Raw genomic sequence first — 19,720 nt, 5'->3', positions numbered from 1 at the left:
TGATGCAAAGACAGGCGACTTAGGTTTGATACTTGGCCCAACATATTAGGCCCATATTCCAATTATGATCAATTGTTCATGTAGTGGGATAAATTTTAAACTTTTTAATTACCAATTCTAAGACGCTGATGGGCTCAAAATTTGAGTCGAGACCCAATCTAGAAATACAGGGAGAAAAACAGATTTTGTTGCGATTTTTTAAAATAAATTGTCAAGTTTAGTGCACCAACATTATAACCTAATCGTTAAGTAAAAAAAATGTAAAAAAATTGTTTTAAACTCAAATTGATAAAAAAAAAATGGTTCTAAAATTGCCTGAATTTTTAACTTGAAGCTATGGTATCTGTTTACTGTAAGCATCTTATTGCCTGTATTAATTAGGAACCTGTTATGCATTAAGTAATCTATAGTATTAAATTGATTAATGTTGGAGGCATGAAGAAAGGTAGTATAATAATGATAACTCCATAGTAACAGCAAGTAACCCCTTACTTTTAAATGATTGAAGAAATTTGGGTAACAAAAGTAACTCACAATTACTATTCACATTTAATGAATTGTGATGTTGGGCCGTACTAATCTTCGGATTCCTCGAAAAGAAAATATTAATAAAGTATAACAGCAAGGGTATGTTTGGCTGTAAAGTTTTGAATTTGGCAAAACACAATGATCTAATGTGAAAAGTCGGAGCTGATTGGTTGTCGTTAATAGAGATTTTGAGTGATTTCACTTAATAAATAATCAAAAGTTCTAATTGTAATTTTAATTGACATTGTGCAACTAGTCAACCTCTTCACACTGCAACGACGTCGTACCCTAGAAAGCTTTAATAGCACACTTGAGCTCTCGACGACGCCGTAAAAGATGAGACTCGAGGCCTATATTACTCCCAATAACAATAAGCCCTCACAGACCCTTTTAAAGATTTTCTCGCTCCTCTCTTTCTCTCTCTTCAAAATTTCCCGGGAAAGAGCCGCCGATCTGATCGCGATCTTCGTTCCACTCAATTTATAGCTGCACTTATTTGTGTGCGTTGTGTGTGCTTATAGGGAGAGATTAATTAATTAATATAATAAGAAGTTAATTATGGAGGAAGATTACTATATGAGCGACGGCAGCGAAGAGGAAGATGAAACTTATTCGTCCGATCAAGACGCGGAGCCGCTCGACGGACTCGAAAACGACGATTCCGATGCTCAGTGGCTCTCGCACAAAGCCCCTTCTTCCAAGGTATGGGCTGCTTTGCGTGAGTTTTTGAGAATGCACGTTAAAATAATTTAATTTTTAGCTGTCGAGTTCGGAATTCGGTTGATTTTGTGAATGGGGCGATGGGAATTTTGCTGAGTGAATTTGAAGCATGGATTTTGGAATATACAGAAGCTGAATTTTAATACATTGATGCTTTTCCATGCTTCTCGAGGTTAAAAAGCTGATTTTTTTTTATTATTATTTTTTTAATTTTTTTTTTCATTCTATTTATATCGCGGTTAACTTTTGCTGTTTGAGGTTAAGATATATTGGTCGGATTTGTAGTATGGTATGTACATAGAATTCTGATTGATACTGTTATATGGTTTTTGAGGGGTTTGTGGTATCTAGACATCTTTGGTTTCATTACTTCCATTGAGTAACACGCATAGCTATTCCGAACTTCTAATTGTTGCTTTATGTTACCTATTTGTTTGTTTGACATGTTGCATTGTCTTATACACCATGGCTATGGATGTTCACATTTATGTTATTGTTACTTCTTCTGGGTTTCACTACACCTGTTGACATCCGTCATAGTGGTTTGGTTTAATGATTTAGAATGTTTTCTTGGCCCTTTGGGTTATTTGCAGGTAATCACAGAAGCGTCTCTGTTAGCTGCTCAGGTATGAAACTATATTTCTTGATTCTCTTTTCCAATTAAAATATGCTTGCTTGTACGTGCACTACTTTCTAGGTAGCTATTTTTTCCAGTAATAAGACTCTCTTGAAATTTGGATGTGGTTCAAGTAAGAGATCCAAATGTAAAGGGTGCGACTTGACTGATGATTGGAAAATTGTTGTCTGTGTAGAGAGAAGATCTGCTCAAAGTAATGGACTTGCTATCAGTGAGGGAACACCATGCCAGAACTCTTCTCATTCACTACAGATGGGATGTTGAGAAACTAACTGCAGTTTACGTTGAGAAGGGAAGATCGTGCATGTTTTCTGATGCAGGTGTTTCTATGGTTGAAATTGTTGACCTAGATCCAGCAGAACCTTCCTCTACAGTGATGTGCAATATATGTATGGATGATGTTCCAGCAAAAGATATAACTAAAATGGACTGTGGCCACGACTTCTGCAATAACTGTAAGCACCTTGACCTCCATCTGCTTCTATCTAAGCCTCTGTTTTGCACTTTGAAAATGAGAGACTTTAACTTCATTAGGTTCTGCTATTACTTGTGCGGTATTGTAAGTTTGTAATGTCACGTTCTTGTTTATTATTCTTTTATTGTTGCATCTTCTAAAAGATACAATTCATACTTTCAGTTTTGTTTATTGTTTTATGTAGTTATATATGTCTATAGATATAGATATTTTGGACAAAGGAAATTCTTGACTGGTTTGATATTGACTAGATGGTACTCGTATATGGCAAAATTTTCAGGTTGGACAGAGCACTTCATTGTCAAAATCAATGACGGTCAAAGCAAGAGGATCAGATGCATGGCCCATAAATGCAACGCTATCTGTGATGAAACTATAATTAGACATCTAGTTAGTGTAAAGCACCCTGATTTAGCAGAGAAGTTTGACCGGTTCCTTCTTGAGTCGTACATTGAAGACAACAGAATGGTTAAATGGTGTCCCAGTACACCCCATTGTGGGAATGCAATAAGGGTAGAAAATGATGAGTTTTGTGAGGTAGAGTGTTCTTGTGGTTTACAGTTCTGTTTTAGTTGTTCATCAGAAGCCCATTCCCCTTGTTCATGCTCTATGTGGGAACTCTGGATAAAGAAATGCCGTGATGAATCTGAGACAGTCAATTGGATTACTGTGCATACAAAGCCTTGTCCAAAGTGTCACAAACCAGTTGAAAAGAATGGTGGTTGCAACCTAGTTAGTTGCATATGTGGGCAAGCCTTTTGGTAAGATATTCTTTTGTTTCTGCATGTTAGTTGATGTTCACCCTACATGTGTGTTAAAATTGTGCTTCTACTGATTCTACTGAATAGTGCTTCTAAAAGTCTAATGCCTAAAAGAATGGTCTGTGGCTTGAAGTCATGTCATGCCCTCTTTACTTGTACATGGGCATATCTTTGCTGGTTTTTTTCATAATAGCCAAAAGCTGCAAGCCACGCAAAGGTGCAATTTGCTAATTGGTTGATGTACCGGTATAGTTTGTGCGTGATAGTAAATAAGTGCCAACAGTAACCATTAGATAACAAAAGGATAACTGTGTTATTAGGATATATGCAAGCTTATGCTGTATTAGTAGTTATTAATGCTCAAAGCACACATGTCAAAGCCATCAAGAGACTTGATAATCTCAGATACTACTCTTGCATATATCCTTGCAGTTTCACAATTTTGATTTCCTGTTACATAATGTCTCCTAACTATTCTTTTTCCTTCTTTAGTTGGTTGTGTGGTGGAGCTACTGGCCGAGACCACACTTGGTCTCATATTGCTAATCATAGTTGTGGCCGTTACAAAGAAGATGGTGAGAAGAAGGCCGAGCGTGCAAAACGAGACCTATACAGATACATGCATTATCATAATCGTTATAAAGCTCATACAGACTCCTTTAAGCAGGAATCTAGATTGAGGGAAACAATTAAAGAAAAGGTTTCGAATTTGGAAGCAAGAGACTCAGCATTAAGAGATTTCAGCTGGGTTACTAATGGTATTCACAGGCTGTTCAGATCAAGACGAGCTCTTTCGTATTCATATCCTTTTGCTTTCTACATGTTTGGTAATGAATTCTTTAAGGATGAGATGACGAAAAAGGACAGGGAATTAAAGCAACATTTATTTGAAGACCAGCAGCAGCAGCTCGAGTCAAATGTTGAGAAGCTATCCAAATTTCTTGAGGAGCCATTTGATGAATATCCAGAGGAACAAGTCATGAAAATAAGGATGCAAGTTATTAATCTCTCTGTTATCACTGATAACCTCTGCAAAAAAATGTGAGTTAAGTCGTCCTGGCAGGGCTAAATTTTGGGTGAATGAAGAAGCTAACTCTTGCTCACCATGCAGGTATGAATGTATCGAGAATGACCTGTTGGGTTCGCTTCAATATACCATTCACAGTATAGCTCCTTACCAGTCAAAAGGCATTGAGAAAGCAGAGGAGCTAACTTTTGGAGGGAGCACTCTAGCAAATAGCAATAGTAAATGTCAGGAGGCAGCTGGTCAGTCCACTGGTAAAGCGGTTTGAATTTACCTCTGGCTTCTTATATTCATGATTGACGTGGAAATGATTTTGCTATAGATCTTCACCTGATCTGTTTGTTGTTGCTGCATAGACTTACATACTACTCAATGATGTGATAAATTCCTTTTTATTGGATCACTATCGTTAAACGGGAGTACCAATGCAGTTACTTGGAACCAAGAAAGTAGTGTGCTAGGGATTTGAAAAGATTGAATTCTTGATAAGTAATGGGAAACAGTTAATGACAAATGACTTTAGCCTAAATATTTGAAGTTTCCATGTCTTTAGTTCTGGTTTTTTAAGTTAGTCGGCCATAGGATTTAGGTCGATCATTTATTGTTAGAGATGCTAAGAATTTCCCAAATCTTTTATTGGATCACTAAAGAAAGAAATTAAGTATTGTTTAGAGATGCTAAGAATTTCCCATATCTTTTCATGAATTCAGGCAATGAAGACATAGTTTTCAAATTGTTCTGGTAGCAATAAAAAACGTGACTGTATTGAAGATCGAAAAGTTAAACTTAAAAACATCTTTCCTTGTATCAAGTACCACGGTCAATTTTCCACGATATGTAAGTCTATCTTGTCTTTTGAATTGTGTCACAAGGCCAATTTGGATTGGAAAAATCTCTATCCTATTGTGTCACTCCCAATGTGTTATGAAGCCCTTATCGATTCTTCTGTTAATGCAAATCTTATCGAATCTGAATGTATATTGTATTGAACTATTTCTTAGGATTTTCCTGGTAAGAAAATGTATATCTTATTGTATGTGTTATCAAGCCCTTATCGTGCTTATTCTTCTGTTACTGAGGCAAGTCTGTTTCATAGGATCTTCCTGGTAAGAAATGTCCGCTTAAAGGTCAACAGTAAAGCTAATGGTCACCTTAATCTGAGTATCTGCTAAATGCCAGAACCTTATCGCATCTGTTGACACTCGGTCATGCATTTCTGTAGGGGAGTCGATAGAAACTGGCCAGCCTTCGGCATCTGGGACTTCGAGCAAGTGCCCTCAGCTGTCGCGGAAGCGCCCTAGGAAAGAAAGTAACACAGGTAGCGTCATTGATCTCAACCTGCCTGCACAAGCTCATCCAGTAAATGCTTACAATTATAAATAATAGAGTACATCGTAAGATGATGGTGGCGAAGAAGCAGCCTTTTGAGAATTTCATGGCCCTTTTTGACGGTTAATTATATGGTTCCTCGAGCATCCTACCTTAGATATGGTATGGAAGTAAAGTAGTTTAACTATGTACAGTTTTTTTTTTGGGATCGTATTCTAATGTATAGGAAAATATTGGATGGTATATATCTGGTTGTGGTGCTAAAATTTATTAATAATATTAATAAAATTGGGGTCAATTGCTGCGGAATGCTACATATATATATATATGCTTCTTGCTTTTCTAGTGAATCGACCTATTCTTTTTTCTCTCTATAGCATTCGAATGTTTTGAATACTAGGTTTGTTTAAAGCGAAGTGCGGTATGATTTTGAAATTGTGAGTTGGAATTTCATTTGCTTCGGTTGGATTAACATCTAAAATTTCATTGGAGTATTGTTTGAATTTCAACAATTGGTCATATATACTCGTGTACCAAAAAATTGGTTCGAGTGTGATTTAATAGGATTGTAAACCAATTGAATATTGTGATTTTGTATTTATATTTGAATAATAATTGAATTGCATTGAATATTTATATTCGAATTTCGAATTAAATATAAATTATTTGATTAGCTTTCAATCGTACGAATAATCGTACATTCGTACTAGTGCAGTGTGGCTGTGGTGAAAGAAAGAATTTCCCATATATATCATATTTCTTTGTATTTTTATAAGGTATGATTTTATTGAAAATTTTATTAATAAATTAATAAATTCTACGAATAAATCAAAATTATTTTAGAATATTTTTTCTTCAAAAGTGTAAATTGGATATATTTGAATCGAATTGAATATTCAAAAAATTCTAAATTGAATATTCAATTTGTATTGTTTAAAATACATTTTAAAAAAATTAAACGAATATTTGAATATTCGCGAATCAATGTGCGAATCGAATACAAATCGCAAATAAGATTCGAAATATATTCAAATATTGATTCGAACGTGTAAATATTTTACGAATACGAATCTAATATAGTAATATTTATTTTGATTCGATTCATTTATATCCATATCTATGAGAATTATGTTACTCCATTCGTCCTAATTCAATAGGCCACAAGGACCGGGCACGAATGTTAAAAAATGAATAATTTATAATAAAATAGTAATAGAAAAAGTAATTTTTTTAGGATTTATATGTCAAAAAAGTATAAGACATAAATGAAAATATTCTTTTTAAATGAAAAAAAAGAGATAATTATGTGTGGACATAATCATATACTAATGTAAATAATGAGTTATGTAAGATTATTTATTATGTATTAACTTTCTATCCAAAGAAGCGACTATTGAAATGAGACATTCAAATAAAAAAAATGTAACCTAATGAATTGGCCTCTAAACTACAAAATGTTGGTTAAAAAAAATAAAAAAATCAAGACTCAATATTTCTATTTTCTTACATTAAATTATCCCCATCGTTTAATCATGTATTTTGAAAGTATTTATAGCAATTTTCAGAACATGTATAATTCACACATCGATAAAAATAAAATAAAAAATGAGATGATAATTAAAAAAAATGTAATTAAATAAAAGTTCAAACCTTAAATAGAACGAAACTTAGTTAATGTTAATCATTGAACCTGGTTTCAAATGCTCCTAATTTGAACATTGCTGTAGTTGGGTCCGGATACGACTCGGATCAACCCGGTCGAAACGGTAAGTCGGTAACACTAATTTTCAGTTTTCACATGACACATAACCCGTTTATCGGATTCGGGTAGCCCGACCCATTTGAAGGTGGAAAAAAGTATGAAAAGCGAGTGATCATATAGCTGAGTTATGGGTTGACTCCATGGACTTAATCTCGATGCTGTTCCATGGGTTTGAAGGTTTCTCATCATTCTGATCATCTTTATTACATTAATTAATTGAGTTACTTGTATTGCTTGAGTTTAATTAACGCCATTAATGACATCTATTTGCCTAAAAACCGTTGCTTGCGTTTGTGCCTTTGTTGTGGATATGAAGATAATAGAGGAATCTTAGTTGGTGAAAACTTAGAATGAAGCATGCCCGTTTCGGTTTAATGATTTGGTGTGTGTTTTTCGTGATTATTTGCAGGTGATCACGAGAGAGTCCTTATGGGCAGCTCAGGTATGTAAAGCTTGCATATTTCTTGCTCCTATTCTCATGAAATTGCCTCTCTCTCTGTGAAAATATATGCTAGATAGTGATGTATTTAATATTGTGTGTGTGTGTTTTTTTTGTTTCCTTTTTTTTTGCTTTAGATTAAGTTTTCTGAAATTTGAATGTGGACACTTTTGGGATCCTATTGAGCCCATTTAAACTAGTGTTTTTGCTGAAAAGGTATAACTAATGCATATGTTTTTTGGAAATTTGATTTCAAGAAAGTGAGATAAGAGTTCGTTTGTTGTTTCCTCATAAAAAGGATGGGTATGGCATATGCATGTAGTTGAATTGAAGATTGAGTTTCTTGTGATGTTGTTAGAGGGAAGATTTGCAGACAGTGATGGAGTTGCTATCTGTGAGAGAACACCATGCCAGAACTCTTCTGATTCATTACAGATGGGATGTTGAGAAGCTGATCACAGCTTACTTCGAGAAAGGGGAATCTCGTATGTTTACACAAGTGGGAGTCACCAGGGATGAACTCCTTGTTGTCACTCCACCGGAATCTTCCTCTACGCTTCTCTGCCATATCTGTACGGATGATGTGTCTGTGAATGCCGTGTCCACAATGGACTGTGGTCATTGCTTTTGCAATACCTGTAAGCTTTATATCATATTTTTTATGTTTCTAGTTTAGGAAATGTGGATATCCTACGTTGTGGCGCCTCTAATCTTGGCTTGATATTTTCGGTTTGTGATGTTTTCAAAAGGAAATTTCTCGACACATGATCTTTACCATTTGATAATCATACATGCTAAGAATTTCAGGTTGGACAGAGCACTTCGTTGTCAAAATAAACGAGGGCCAAAGCAAGAGGATCAGGTGTATGGCACATGAATGCAACACTGTTTGTGATGAAGCTATTGTCAGGAGCTTAGTTGGTACGAGGCACCTTGATTTAGCAGAGAAATTCGACAGGATTCTTCTCGAGTCATACATTGAAGACAACAAGTTGGTTAAATGGTGCCCTAGCACGCCGCATTGTGGGAATGCAATACAGGTGGAAAATGATGAGTTCTGTGAGGTGGAATGCTCTTGTGGTTTGCAGTTCTGTTTCAGTTGCTCGTCAGAAGCCCATTCCCCTTGCTCGTGCTCCATGTGGCAGCTCTGGACACAGAAGTGCCGCGATGAATCAGAGACGGTCAATTGGATCACTGTAAATACAATGCCATGTCCCAAGTGTCATAAAGCAGTTGAGAAAAACGGTGGCTGCAACCTGGTTCGTTGTGTGTGTGGCCAATCGTTTTGGTAAAGATTGCTTTCGCCTTCTGAAATGAAGCGCTTGTACATTTCAAGATAACAGAACATGTCTTTACATCTCAACATATCATACTCTTATCTCATCTGAAAAGTCTCCTCTATATGTGTTTATGTTACACAGTTTTTATGATATCTAATTGTTTTATGTCCTACTTTAGTTGGTTGTGTGGCGAAGCTACGGGCTATAGCCATAGTTGGGATAGTATTGAAGATCATAGCTGTGGTCGTTATAAAGAAGACACGAACAAGAAGGCTGAGCATGCAAAAAGAAACCTATACAGATACGTGCATTACTATAACCGTTACAAGGCTCACACAGACTCCTTCAAGCAGGAATCTCAACTGTGGGAGATGATCGAGGACAAAGTATCGAATCTGCAAGCAAGGGACTTAAAACTAAGAGATTTCAGCTGGGTTGCAAACGGGTTTTGTAGGCTACTTACATCAAGACGGGCTCTTTCATACTCATATCCTTTCGCATTCTACGCATTTGGTGATGACTTTTGTGAGGATGAGATGACAGAGAAAGAAAGTGGGCTGAAGCGGCATTTCTTTGAGGACCAGCAGCAGCAGCTCGAGTCGAATGTTGAGAAGCTGTCTGAGATTCTTGAGGAGCCGATTGATGAGTATGCTGACGAAGAACAAGTGAGGCGGATAAGGATTCAAGTCATAGATCTATCGGTGATTGCTGATAGCCTCTGCAGAAGAATGTGCGTTAAGTTTTTGTCCAAGAAGTCCTAATTTTTTAAACATCGAAGAAATTCATAGTCTCTTCTCGTTTTGCAGGTATGAATGTATTGAGAATGATCTATTGGGTTCACTTCAATACACTGTTCAAATTATTGCTCCATACCAGTCGAAAGGCATTGAGAAGGCCGGAGAGCTCGCTGTCGGGAGGAGCTCTCAAGGAAATGACAAAGAGAAATGTCACAAGGCAGCTGATTGGTCCTCTGGTATAGCGTTTTGAACTCATGTCTACGTGCCTATTTTGATGAAGATATATACAGATGATAATGGTTTAAACCCTTTGCTGTTGGCTTCAATATATCTTTTCATTGCTGCTGCATAGATCCATACAATATGACTACATGAGCGATGCAACTAAGGCCGTTATCATGCAATGTGAGATCGCGTTTCCTAGAGAATGACATGGGCCCTCATTCCCTTTTGACATTGCGTGTGCATTTTGCAGGAGACGCGATGGAGATCAGCCAGGCATCGACATCTGGGACCTCAGACGAGAGTCGACTGTTGTCATGGAAGCGCCCTAGGCATGAAAGAAGCTCTTCAGGCAGTGTGAGTGAATTGTGTTCTCAACTTCTCTGCTGAGGCTACCAATTTAACATAAGGTATGTGAACATAAAACTAACTCAACCATGTGCAATATTTTTCTTGAGATTTCTAGAATGATTTGGTGTGTGCATTTTGTGAATTCCATTAAAGGATTGGAGTTTTTGTATGTAATAGTATTAAATGTGATCCATTTCTTACTTGGAAAATTCATGTTGCTCTGTATTGTGAGTATTTTTGTCCTTTATTACTTAATATTGCCTTTTTTTTTTAAGGTAGTACTTAAATACATCCATAAATTAATAAGTATTACATAAAATGACTAAAACTTTGAATTGATAACTGAATCCGAGATTTTGAGCCTTAAAAGTATAAATTCACTCGACTCTCAAGTCATGGGAGAAAGTATCAATATCATATCATCAACGAATACGTATTAATTAGTGTTTACAATTGGGTAGTGAGAATGTGTTAATATGAAAATGAATAATTTAATAGCTAACGGTTAGTTTTAATGTTACATTAACATATACATTTGCATAAAGTGCTTCATTCCTATTATCTCTCTATCTTCTTGGTGTTTTTAATCCTCAATAATAATAATAATAATAACTCTTGAATTTAGCGAGAAAGATGGCTTAGTCAGAGTTGAGGGATGTAGGCACAAAGATTCTGCTTCTCTTGTTTCAATTGATTAAATTTTAGATGTCTTTGACCATTGTATTGTCAAAGGTTAGAGCACGTTTATTATTTGCTAAAGTCAGATATATCACATGATACTGCACCAGACCTAACTGATTAACAAAACCGAATCTTTTTAGCTTTTTCGAATACTTAACTTGTGAAGTATGATTAGTGTGTGTGTGTGTGTAGTATATATATATATATATAAACTCAAGTTTGATCTATTTCTAGTTTTCTGTTTTAAGATTTTACAAGGAAAATTCATCAAAATGGTATTGAAATGACTGAAATTTCAGACTTTTTTTCAGCTAAATTATCACAAAATGACTAAAAATGATATCCTCAACGTTGCAATAATGAGATGTGTTTAGGTAAGCTCAAAAGCTACCAGATTGATTTATAGTATAATTTTGTGTGCGCTCGACTTTGGTGTATCGAATTGATTGGGCAATGAGTCTCGCTAATAACACTACGCATTATTAATTGCAGACATGAAACATTGGTTTAATGATTTTGGCATTAATTAGCTCATCAGTTTCAAAGACTTTGGAGTCTGTATAATCAAAGTCATTAATTGACGACTAATCTCGATGCAATCTTAAAGTATTTAATTGATCTGGCTGAGCATGTCTATAATATTCGATGATTGACTTACTAGAAGACCGTTTTTAGCTAATAATATTCGAATTGATAATTCATAGCGGTATGCATTAAATTAAGCAAATAGTCAATGTTGTTTGAACCTCCTAGCAACCGACAAAATACTTGAATTTCTTAATTGAGGCATTTCATGTTGAACAAAATTCAAGACCCCTATAAGTCAACAATTATTACAAATTTCTGCGACCATTTCGTTTAATTTTGCGTTTTGTCAGTGGAAACTTTTGTTTTATTCCTAGTTTAATACTCCAAATTTTTGTCTTTTCTTTTGTACCGCAATAATTAAGCCATACAAAGAACAACATATATGTATAACTCCATGCTCTCAAAATTAATATTACCAACCTTTCAAAAAAAAAATAATACTATGCCAATTTAAATATGTGAGGATAGACACAACAAAAATTTCTATCATGTATGATAAATTGTGACAAGATTTAATTGTATTATACAATGAAACATAGGAGCATATCTTTATCTCGAAAAGTGAAAGATTGAAGTTTCGACACTTAGATTATGAAAAGATGAATAAAATAATATATGAATCACATTTTAAAATGCAAATTCCTATTTTTTTTTTAAAAAAAAACATTTAATTTATCATATATAAACATTAATTTTCTGTCATCTCTATCGTTGTATGCTAGGTCCTTTAGACCTAGTATATTTCCAAAATTTTGACAAACCCCAAAATAATACTCCCTCTGTTTTTTTTAAATGTCCTATTAATATAAATTTATTGTTTCTTTTTAAGTGTCCTATTTCAAAATTTGAGAATAAAAAATGACAAAGTTCCTATTTTACCCCTTTTTAAGTGTCCTATTTCAAAATTTGAGAATAAATTTATTACACTTTGAAAATAATAAATATGGGCATAAAAGTAATACTCCAACTTCCTTGATATCTGTACTTTTTTTCCATGGGACACTTAAAAAAAAACGGAGGGAGTAATCCTAAAGTCTAAAGATACCAAACTTTTTGTAGGAATGTTGAGATTTTTTTTCCCATTTAAAATCAAATTGCACGGCATTCAATAAAAAAGGTTGCATTTCTTTTTCTATCTGACCTTAAATGAGCTGTGACTCACAAATGCTACATCTTTTGTGGTTGTGCATCTATATGGTCAAGAGATAAGGGAATAATTAAGCCATGCAAAATGCAAAAAAGAATATTTTTCTCTTTTGCATGCCTTTTTGTTTTGACCTCCAACTTTCAGCCCTTTTGAGGAAAGCTAAAGCCATTCTTATACGATAACCTTTTTTCCCAAAGTGTTTACTACCATGCATAATTCCATGATTGGTTTTTATCGTTTTAATGCATCTTTTTTAATTAAAAATTCATTGAAATTCTAACAATAAAATAAGCAAATTTGATCAGAAGCTATTTATGTATTTTTCTTATAAGGAAGAAAATCCGTCGCTATTGCTTCTGAGCGCATTTACCTAACTCTAAGATGCAAATTATATAGAAATAAGCACAGTAGTTTAACCTTAAAAAGTGATAAATGGAGCAAAATGCAATAAATGAAGAAATTAGTGTACTTCAATTAATTAATAAATAATTGTCCAATCAATTTGAGGGGCATTGTTTTTATTTTTTTCTCCTTACCGACATATATCCTACCTTCTTATTTTCTTACCGACATTCCTGTCTTATATTTATATGTTTCTATATTTAGACGAGGATTCAAATCCATTATTTCAATTATGCACCACACATATCATTAATGGTTCCGACATGTTTGTGGAGAGCTGCAGATGGTCTTCATTAAATGAGTAAGTTGCAAAAACTATACTTCTATGATCTATCTCCTCAATCTTCCGTTCATTTATATATTTCTAATTTCTTTATCTATTTTAGTTATAATCGATCGCTTCAATTTCGATTAGAATATGTATCTCATTTAATATATCGAATGCAAGATTTATGAGCCATTATATTTTTCAGTCACGGGCAACATCAATAGGCAATAGCTAGAAACTTTGAACCTTTTCTTTTCTGATGCATAATGTAAGTATATGCAGCTTCTCTCTCTCTCTCTCACACACACACACACATGGAGGAGGCTCAAATCAAAAATGGCAGAAATTGTTGTTGAAGGGAGGATCTTGAATCGAAAGGCCCCAACAAATTTGCTTCTTTTGATGCAAGAAAAAGTCTCAACAACTTAGCATAAAGCCAACACAAAGTTGGCGAGGCTTTTTGAGAAAGAGAAAGTCACCAATCAAAACAAAAATTAGTCACACCCTTTCAACAATTCAAAGTCCCCACCCCACCCCGCATGTGTGCATGAATAAGCATGATGTAATTAAATTCCAACTCTCACAAATTTAATTATTGCAACCTTCTCAATCTTTATTTCCATTCCCATACTCAATATCATCATTTCTCAATTTAGAAATAAATTGCACACTAATATATATCTTACCACTTCACCAGCTATTCCTAAATTATAACCCGAACTTTAACCTCACGACAACTTTTTAGTATGAACTTAAAATCGTGTGTTGTTCATTTAATAGCACAGGTCATATTTTTGGCAACTTATATATGTTGATGTGTTTTTAAAAAAAAACATCAAAACTAACTATGTGCCTATAAATAATCTGATTTTTTTTAATACTGAAAGATCAACGAAACTTTCTCAAGTTATCCAAAAATTGTGACTTAAACTATTAAGTGAACAAGCGAGATAAGTACAGTGACGTAGCCAGACTTTTCAATGGGGGGGGGGAATACTCTCTTGGTTCCAACTAACTTCGTAAATATTTTTTTTTACCATCTCAATTAAGTTGATCATTTTTCTTATATGGAATAAATATATATAAGCAAAAAAAAATTAATCACTTATTCACTTTATTACCAAAGACACTTAAAATACTAAGTTCTGTCGAAAATAAGTTGATCAAGTTAGCTGGGACGAAGAAAGTAATAATCATAATATTATAAAAGACTCCGAATATATAGCAATTTCAATAAAATCATAATGCTACATTAGTTACACCATAATATTACAAAAATAAAAATAAATATTCTACCATCATAAAATTTCTCTTCTATTTAATTTTCATGTTTTGAAATCGCTACATAATCGTTTCATTAGTACATATTTACAAATTCATAATTTCTGATGTAAGATATTAGACAATCATTCGATATCGTATCTCATATACGATTGAGTAGAGAGAAATTGGGATTATTACTAAAAATAATAATAATATTTATGTATTTATTTAATATTAAATATAAAATTACTAAAATACCCTAATATTTTTAAAATTTTCAGTGGGCCCAGTGCCCCCACTGCCCTCCCCCTCTAGCTACGTCACTGGATAAGTACATGATATATTTGTAGTATTTTTTAATTCAAATTAAAAAATCACCATGGTATCAAAATTCGCACTATATATAATTTAAAAATAACCCGTATAATAATCATAATCCATTCACCACTTACACACACTTATCATGGACATTTCAATTCTTTGACAGTCGTAACTACAGGGCCGGCCCTGACATTCCGGGGGCCCTAGGCGAAAACGAAAAAAGGGGCCCTTATTAAAATGAAAATTTGAGATTTTTTTTATATATGTTTTTTTCTTATTTTATAAACAAACATTATTAAATAAAGAGATTTAAAGGCCGCTCCATAAGGGACTTGAACCCAAGACCTTTGGCTTTAGACATTAACCCTTTACCGCTTGACCAACACATGCACACTAAAATTTGAGATTTTTGTCATCGAATAGAGATAGCATGTGATTGTCTCTCATGATTGTGTGACTACATAACTTTATTATTAATTATTAAGTACAATAAACTAAATAACAATAATGAAATAATTTTGATCTTCTAGCTTTTGAAAAGCAAAATCATCAATAACATTTTTAATATCAAGTTTACCAGCCCTAAATAATGTGTTTTCAATATCTCATTTTCAATGCACAAAATTGTTAGCACATTTAATATATCTTTCTTCAGACATAGTAATCGGCAAATGTGAATTTATCAATTTTAATTTACAAAAAATATTTCTATTCACACTACAATAACTGGTATACTTAACAATATCCTACATGCATTTGAAACATTAAATTAACAATATGATGTTTTGACAAACTCAAAAACTTCTACAATTAACTTTATTTTCTTATGATAAGTATAACACATTTGTATCACTTATAATTTTAAAATAAATCTTTAATATCAATATCAAATAATATTTATTTAATAAATTTAAAATTAATAAATAATACTAACTTATAATTTTTTTTAAGGAAAATACTACTAATAGAACTAATTTTAAATTTGGGGGCCCCTCAAATTTGGGGGCCCTAGGCCTTTGCCCCATTTGAATTGAAGAAGGGCCGGCCCTGCGTAACTAGTAAAGAAAAGTGAATCATCTCTTAGGAAAATCCTCACGCCAAGACCTTTACCTTTTCTAAATTATCATGCCATTGTATATATTAATATTTCACGTCACACCATTTTATATAGGCTGAAATTACTAAGTGGGAGTGGTGATAGGTCCCTAAATCTGGACATGGAGAGTTTGAAGTTTGAATCCATTTGGTCTCAGCAACAGTAGCTTTCTGAGGCAGATTTTCAAGACTGTGTGTATGTGTGTGAGGCAGTGAGGGTGAGTAGTCTTTCTCTTTCAACAGGAGCAGAGAGAAATGCAGAAACATACTTTGTTGTCACCGAATTTAATGCTTCTTGGAGCTTTCTCACATGGCGTTATTTTCTTTGCTTGCGTTTCTGTTTAGGGTGTTTTCGCTCTCTGCCGTGCTGTCCGCTTCTAGCATTTATTGCCCTCTGCAATTTTGATTAAACATTAGTACATACCTCGAGATTTCACCTCAACCATTTACTATCTTCTTCATGCATTAACTCTCCATCCTTCTCTCTCTAAGGTATGTTGGTTTTATATATTCTCTGCTCTCTTCTTCATTGGTGTGCTGTTAATTAATGATGAAAATCTTGAAATGGGAAGTTCATCATCATAGTCTTTTTGTTTTCTGCTGTATTCGGTATAATTCTTTTCCCATCATTACCTCAATAAGTACAAAGGAATCTAAATATGCAATAAAAAAAATGCAGTTACATGTGGTTTTGAGACTTCTTGGTAGCATGAAGAAGTTTTAAAAAAATCGATCTTTCGCAGGTGAAAAAAAAATGAGGAAGAAGAGTTAGTAATCAAGAATTTTTTGCGTGTGTTGATAGAATATGGGGCACTTGAACAAGTTGGAGCCCAAGAAGAGGCAACTCTCCTCAGCCAGTTTGTTGAAAGAAGAGGTGATTAAATGTGTTATTTTCATACTAATTTGATGTTAAACGATGCAGTTTGTAGTAATTGTATAGTTCGATATATTTCAAGGCTGAAACCAGGTTATGGTGCTGCTTTATGATCCTAAACAAAATGGGATGTTCTATACTTGATTAGATAAAGATGAAAAAACATCATATGCTCCCTAAAACTCAACTCAACTCAAGAAGAAGATGAAGATAATCAAAGTTGTACTTGATTTTTTTTTTCTTAATTTTTACAATGCCATGTTGAAACCATGCAGATTGTGCAGCTCCAGAAAGAGCTAGAGGGCCAAACTGTGGTGCGTTCCGCGCTAGAGAAGGCGCTGAATCACCGGCCTCTCTTGGATGACTCGACGTTCAAATCACTCTCTCAGGTTGCTCACTTGTTCTTTCTTTTGCTGTGTAAAATTTTGCTTAATTATACTAATTTTTCAAGATATGGTTTGTGAAATCCAGCCTGCAGAAAATCTGGTAAAAGAGATAGCCCTTCTGGAGTTGGAGGTTGTGTATTTGGAGAAGTACCTTCTCTCAATGTACAGAAGCAGCTTCGCCAAGAGGCTATCGCCTCTGCCTAAAGGGGACGCGAGGCCAAAAACTGATGCTGAAGCTCCGAGTTGGATCAGGTCTGTGGAAGTAGTTGCCAAGAGTAGTTTGGAATCAGTGAGTGAAGAGTCTGTGATTAGGGTTGGTGGGGATGATCCGAATAACGCGTTTCCTCTGAGATGCAACGAGCTTCTTGGCTCAGACGCGTTGGCAGACACTGGTATCTACCGGAGCCACTCATCACTCTCTCACTCGGCTTGCTCCTTCAGAGCTTCGCCTCCGAATGGAGCTGTAGCCGAAGCCCTAGACTCCTACCATTCTCTGCCTTTATCCATGCTTGAGGTAATTAACATATACTACTATTGTTTTTCATTTTCTTGAAACATTCATTGCTAAAAGTGGCCTAATGTGTAATGTTTTTCGTGTTTGTTTCACTTCACCAGCACACGTCGGAAGATGGTAATCGAGCAGAGGACCCTCGTTGTAGCTTCCGAGAAACTCCCAACTGGATTTCTGAGGAGATGATCAGATGCATCTCAACCATCTATTGTCATCTGTCTGATCCTCCTCTCCCCTCTCAAGCTTTCGGCTCTTTCTCTCTCTCATCGCCTCACAGCAAGCTCTCTCCACAAGCGCCGTGGCAGAACATTCCTCTCCCAAAGGAACATTCTGGATCATTCTACACAATGGTGCAAGTGTGCAGCATTGTAAGAGATTCACAGAGGCTAAATTCTGTTCAAGACCTGCTGCACAAGTATAGGTTAAATCCTCTGCTCTAGAGCTCAATTCTTTACTAAAAACAGCAACTGGTAGATGTTACTTATGTTAAATTGCTCGTTTTTGCAGGTGCATCATTTCTAAACTGGCCCAAGTGGATCCAGGCAGATTGAATCATGAAGAGAAATTAGCATTCTGGATCAATGTACACAATGCACTAGTAATGCATGTAAGAAAAATTCACATCTGATCTATATAATACATATGTATCTCCAAACAAAATACATCTCATACTACGCCACGAAAATCAAGTTTATCTAAACGATACAGGCGTTTATAGTATACGGCGTTCCACGAGGAAGCCTAAAGAGGATCTCCCTAGTCCTCAAGGTGCTGAAAATCCCTGCTCCAACTAGACTCAGTTCAACTCAACTCGACTCCATCTCATCACCTAATCTTACTATCTTGCAGGCTGCATACGACGTTGGAGGCCACACAATCAGCGTTGACACTATACAAAGCTCGATTCTGAGGTGCAGACTGCCTCGTCCAACTCAGGTAACTAAACCTCCCACAGTCCACATACACATAATAAAGCTGAGAGACTTAACTTTACCATGAAAAATTGGCCTCAAAATAGTGGCTGCACGCGCTGTTTTTCCCCAAGACGAAGTTCAAGGCAAGGGATCCGCGCAAATCATATGCATTGAAGCATCAAGAGGCGCGGCTGCACTTCGCCCTGTGCTCAGGATGCCGGTCAGATCCAACAGTAAGCCAAGAAATCATGATCACACATATATATATTCCCCCAATCAATCAATGAAGCAATGTAGGTTACTTATCCCGTGCTTGGTCGAGTGCAGGTTCGCCTCTACACGGCGAAGAGGGTGCACCAAGAGCTGGAGATGGCTAAAGAAGAGTACATCCAAATGAGCATAAAGGTGCACAAGGAGCAGAGGAGATTGGTTGTGCCAAAGAATGTGGAGTATTTCATAAAGGAAATGGGGTTGTCTCCATTAGGCACTGCAGAGATGCTTGAGCACTCAATGCCTCATCCTGATAGAGGGAAGCTATGGCGAAAAGTCGATTATGCCCCTCACGACTTCGCCTTCCGTTTCCTGCTCTCGGACGAGCTCATCAGATGACATGCAATTTTTTCCACAGCTTTGAATGACGAATGAATCGCTGAGTTATGAGGATTTTTTGTGATGTGATTCACTTGTCATTCCAAAGACTGGTTGATTTGTATGTGTTGTGAGGATTGTAAAGGATTGAGTTTGTGTTGCCTTCTCCTTTTCAATTGCATTGTTTGTACAATGTGTGTGCTTTATTTTCAGACATGCATGTTTCAAAACAACCTAAATTATGGGAAAGTCAGCCATCATTCTAAATTGGAGCCTCAGAGAAACAAATTTAGCAGTCACCTTATCTTTTACTGTCCCACACAAGATTTGGTGGTAGTGTGTCACCTGAAACGTTGACAATTTTGCTTTCACATTAATAGCATTTAACTTGAATGAAGTTCTATAAGTTAATATGTT

At 35.3% G+C, this 19,720-nt stretch overlaps 3 protein-coding genes across 15 annotated transcripts; all 3 read left to right on the top strand.

Moving 5' to 3' along the window:
* Window positions 1–773: 773 nt before the first annotated feature.
* On the top strand, window positions 774–5,783 carry LOC131005360 (probable E3 ubiquitin-protein ligase ARI2). 5 transcript variants are annotated; one of them, XM_057932286.1, is made up of 7 exons: window positions 774–1,230; window positions 1,842–1,874; window positions 2,061–2,340; window positions 2,641–3,121; window positions 3,614–4,162; window positions 4,233–4,399; window positions 5,368–5,783. In XM_057932286.1, the coding sequence occupies exons 1-7, from the start codon at window positions 1,087–1,089 to the stop codon at window positions 5,526–5,528; spliced, it is 1,815 nt and encodes a 604-aa protein (XP_057788269.1). In that variant the 5' UTR covers window positions 774–1,086; the 3' UTR covers window positions 5,529–5,783. The 5 variants fall into 5 exon arrangements, with proteins under 5 accessions (XP_057788269.1, XP_057788271.1, XP_057788270.1 ...); XM_057932288.1 differs by having other exon boundaries at window positions 855–1,230; window positions 4,233–4,407; window positions 5,242–5,783; XM_057932287.1 differs by having other exon boundaries at window positions 856–1,230; window positions 4,233–4,387.
* A 1,374-nt stretch (window positions 5,784–7,157) lies between these two features.
* Window positions 7,158–10,474, top strand: LOC131005365 (probable E3 ubiquitin-protein ligase ARI2). 4 transcript variants are annotated; one of them, XM_057932298.1, is made up of 8 exons: window positions 7,290–7,413; window positions 7,646–7,678; window positions 8,034–8,313; window positions 8,483–8,963; window positions 9,134–9,685; window positions 9,762–9,928; window positions 10,045–10,097; window positions 10,168–10,264. In XM_057932298.1, the coding sequence occupies exons 1-7, from the start codon at window positions 7,402–7,404 to the stop codon at window positions 10,065–10,067; spliced, it is 1,548 nt and encodes a 515-aa protein (XP_057788281.1). In that variant the 5' UTR covers window positions 7,290–7,401; the 3' UTR covers window positions 10,068–10,097; window positions 10,168–10,264. The 4 variants fall into 4 exon arrangements, with proteins under 4 accessions (XP_057788279.1, XP_057788281.1, XP_057788282.1 ...); XM_057932296.1 differs by lacking the exon at window positions 10,045–10,097 and having other exon boundaries at window positions 7,158–7,413; window positions 10,168–10,474; XM_057932299.1 differs by having other exon boundaries at window positions 10,045–10,474.
* A 2,723-nt stretch (window positions 10,475–13,197) lies between these two features.
* On the top strand, window positions 13,198–19,515 carry LOC131005371 (uncharacterized). Of its 6 annotated transcripts, XM_057932311.1 has the most exons (12): window positions 13,198–13,384; window positions 16,107–16,248; window positions 16,376–16,522; window positions 16,774–16,904; window positions 17,180–17,293; window positions 17,376–17,804; window positions 17,906–18,222; window positions 18,309–18,408; window positions 18,510–18,569; window positions 18,651–18,737; window positions 18,820–18,948; window positions 19,043–19,515. In XM_057932311.1, the coding sequence occupies exons 4-12, from the start codon at window positions 16,836–16,838 to the stop codon at window positions 19,322–19,324; spliced, it is 1,587 nt and encodes a 528-aa protein (XP_057788294.1). In that variant the 5' UTR covers window positions 13,198–13,384; window positions 16,107–16,248; window positions 16,376–16,522; window positions 16,774–16,835; the 3' UTR covers window positions 19,325–19,515. The 6 variants fall into 6 exon arrangements, with proteins under 6 accessions (XP_057788294.1, XP_057788295.1, XP_057788290.1 ...); XM_057932312.1 differs by lacking the exon at window positions 16,107–16,248; XM_057932307.1 differs by lacking the exon at window positions 13,198–13,384 and having other exon boundaries at window positions 15,986–16,248.
* The last annotated feature ends 205 nt before the right edge of the window (window positions 19,516–19,720 follow it).

Source organism: Salvia miltiorrhiza, chromosome 1, assembly GCF_028751815.1.
Source record: "Salvia miltiorrhiza cultivar Shanhuang (shh) chromosome 1, IMPLAD_Smil_shh, whole genome shotgun sequence".
Lineage (NCBI taxonomy): Eukaryota > Viridiplantae > Streptophyta > Magnoliopsida > Lamiales > Lamiaceae > Salvia > Salvia miltiorrhiza.
Note: the sequence above shows the minus strand (reverse complement) of the source record. Positions and strands in the feature narration are given on the sequence as shown.

Coding starts and splice junctions, on each gene's coding strand:
- LOC131005360 (XM_057932286.1), top strand. CDS start 1,087: ATGGAGGAAGATTACTATATGAGCGACGGCAGCGAAGAGGAAGATGAA. Junction 4,163..4,232: donor GATAACCTCTGCAAAAAAAT/GTGAGTTAAGTC, acceptor CTCACCATGCAG/GTATGAATGTATCGAGAATG. Junction 4,400..5,367: donor GGCAGCTGGTCAGTCCACTG/GTAAAGCGGTTT, acceptor GCATTTCTGTAG/GGGAGTCGATAGAAACTGGC.
- LOC131005365 (XM_057932296.1), top strand. Junction 8,314..8,482: donor TCATTGCTTTTGCAATACCT/GTAAGCTTTATA, acceptor TAAGAATTTCAG/GTTGGACAGAGCACTTCGTT. Junction 9,929..10,167: donor GGCAGCTGATTGGTCCTCTG/GTATAGCGTTTT, acceptor TGCATTTTGCAG/GAGACGCGATGGAGATCAGC.
- LOC131005371 (XM_057932312.1), top strand. CDS start 16,836: ATGGGGCACTTGAACAAGTTGGAGCCCAAGAAGAGGCAACTCTCCTCA. Junction 17,294..17,375: donor CGTTCAAATCACTCTCTCAG/GTTGCTCACTTG, acceptor TGTGAAATCCAG/CCTGCAGAAAATCTGGTAAA. Junction 18,409..18,509: donor ACAATGCACTAGTAATGCAT/GTAAGAAAAATT, acceptor TAAACGATACAG/GCGTTTATAGTATACGGCGT.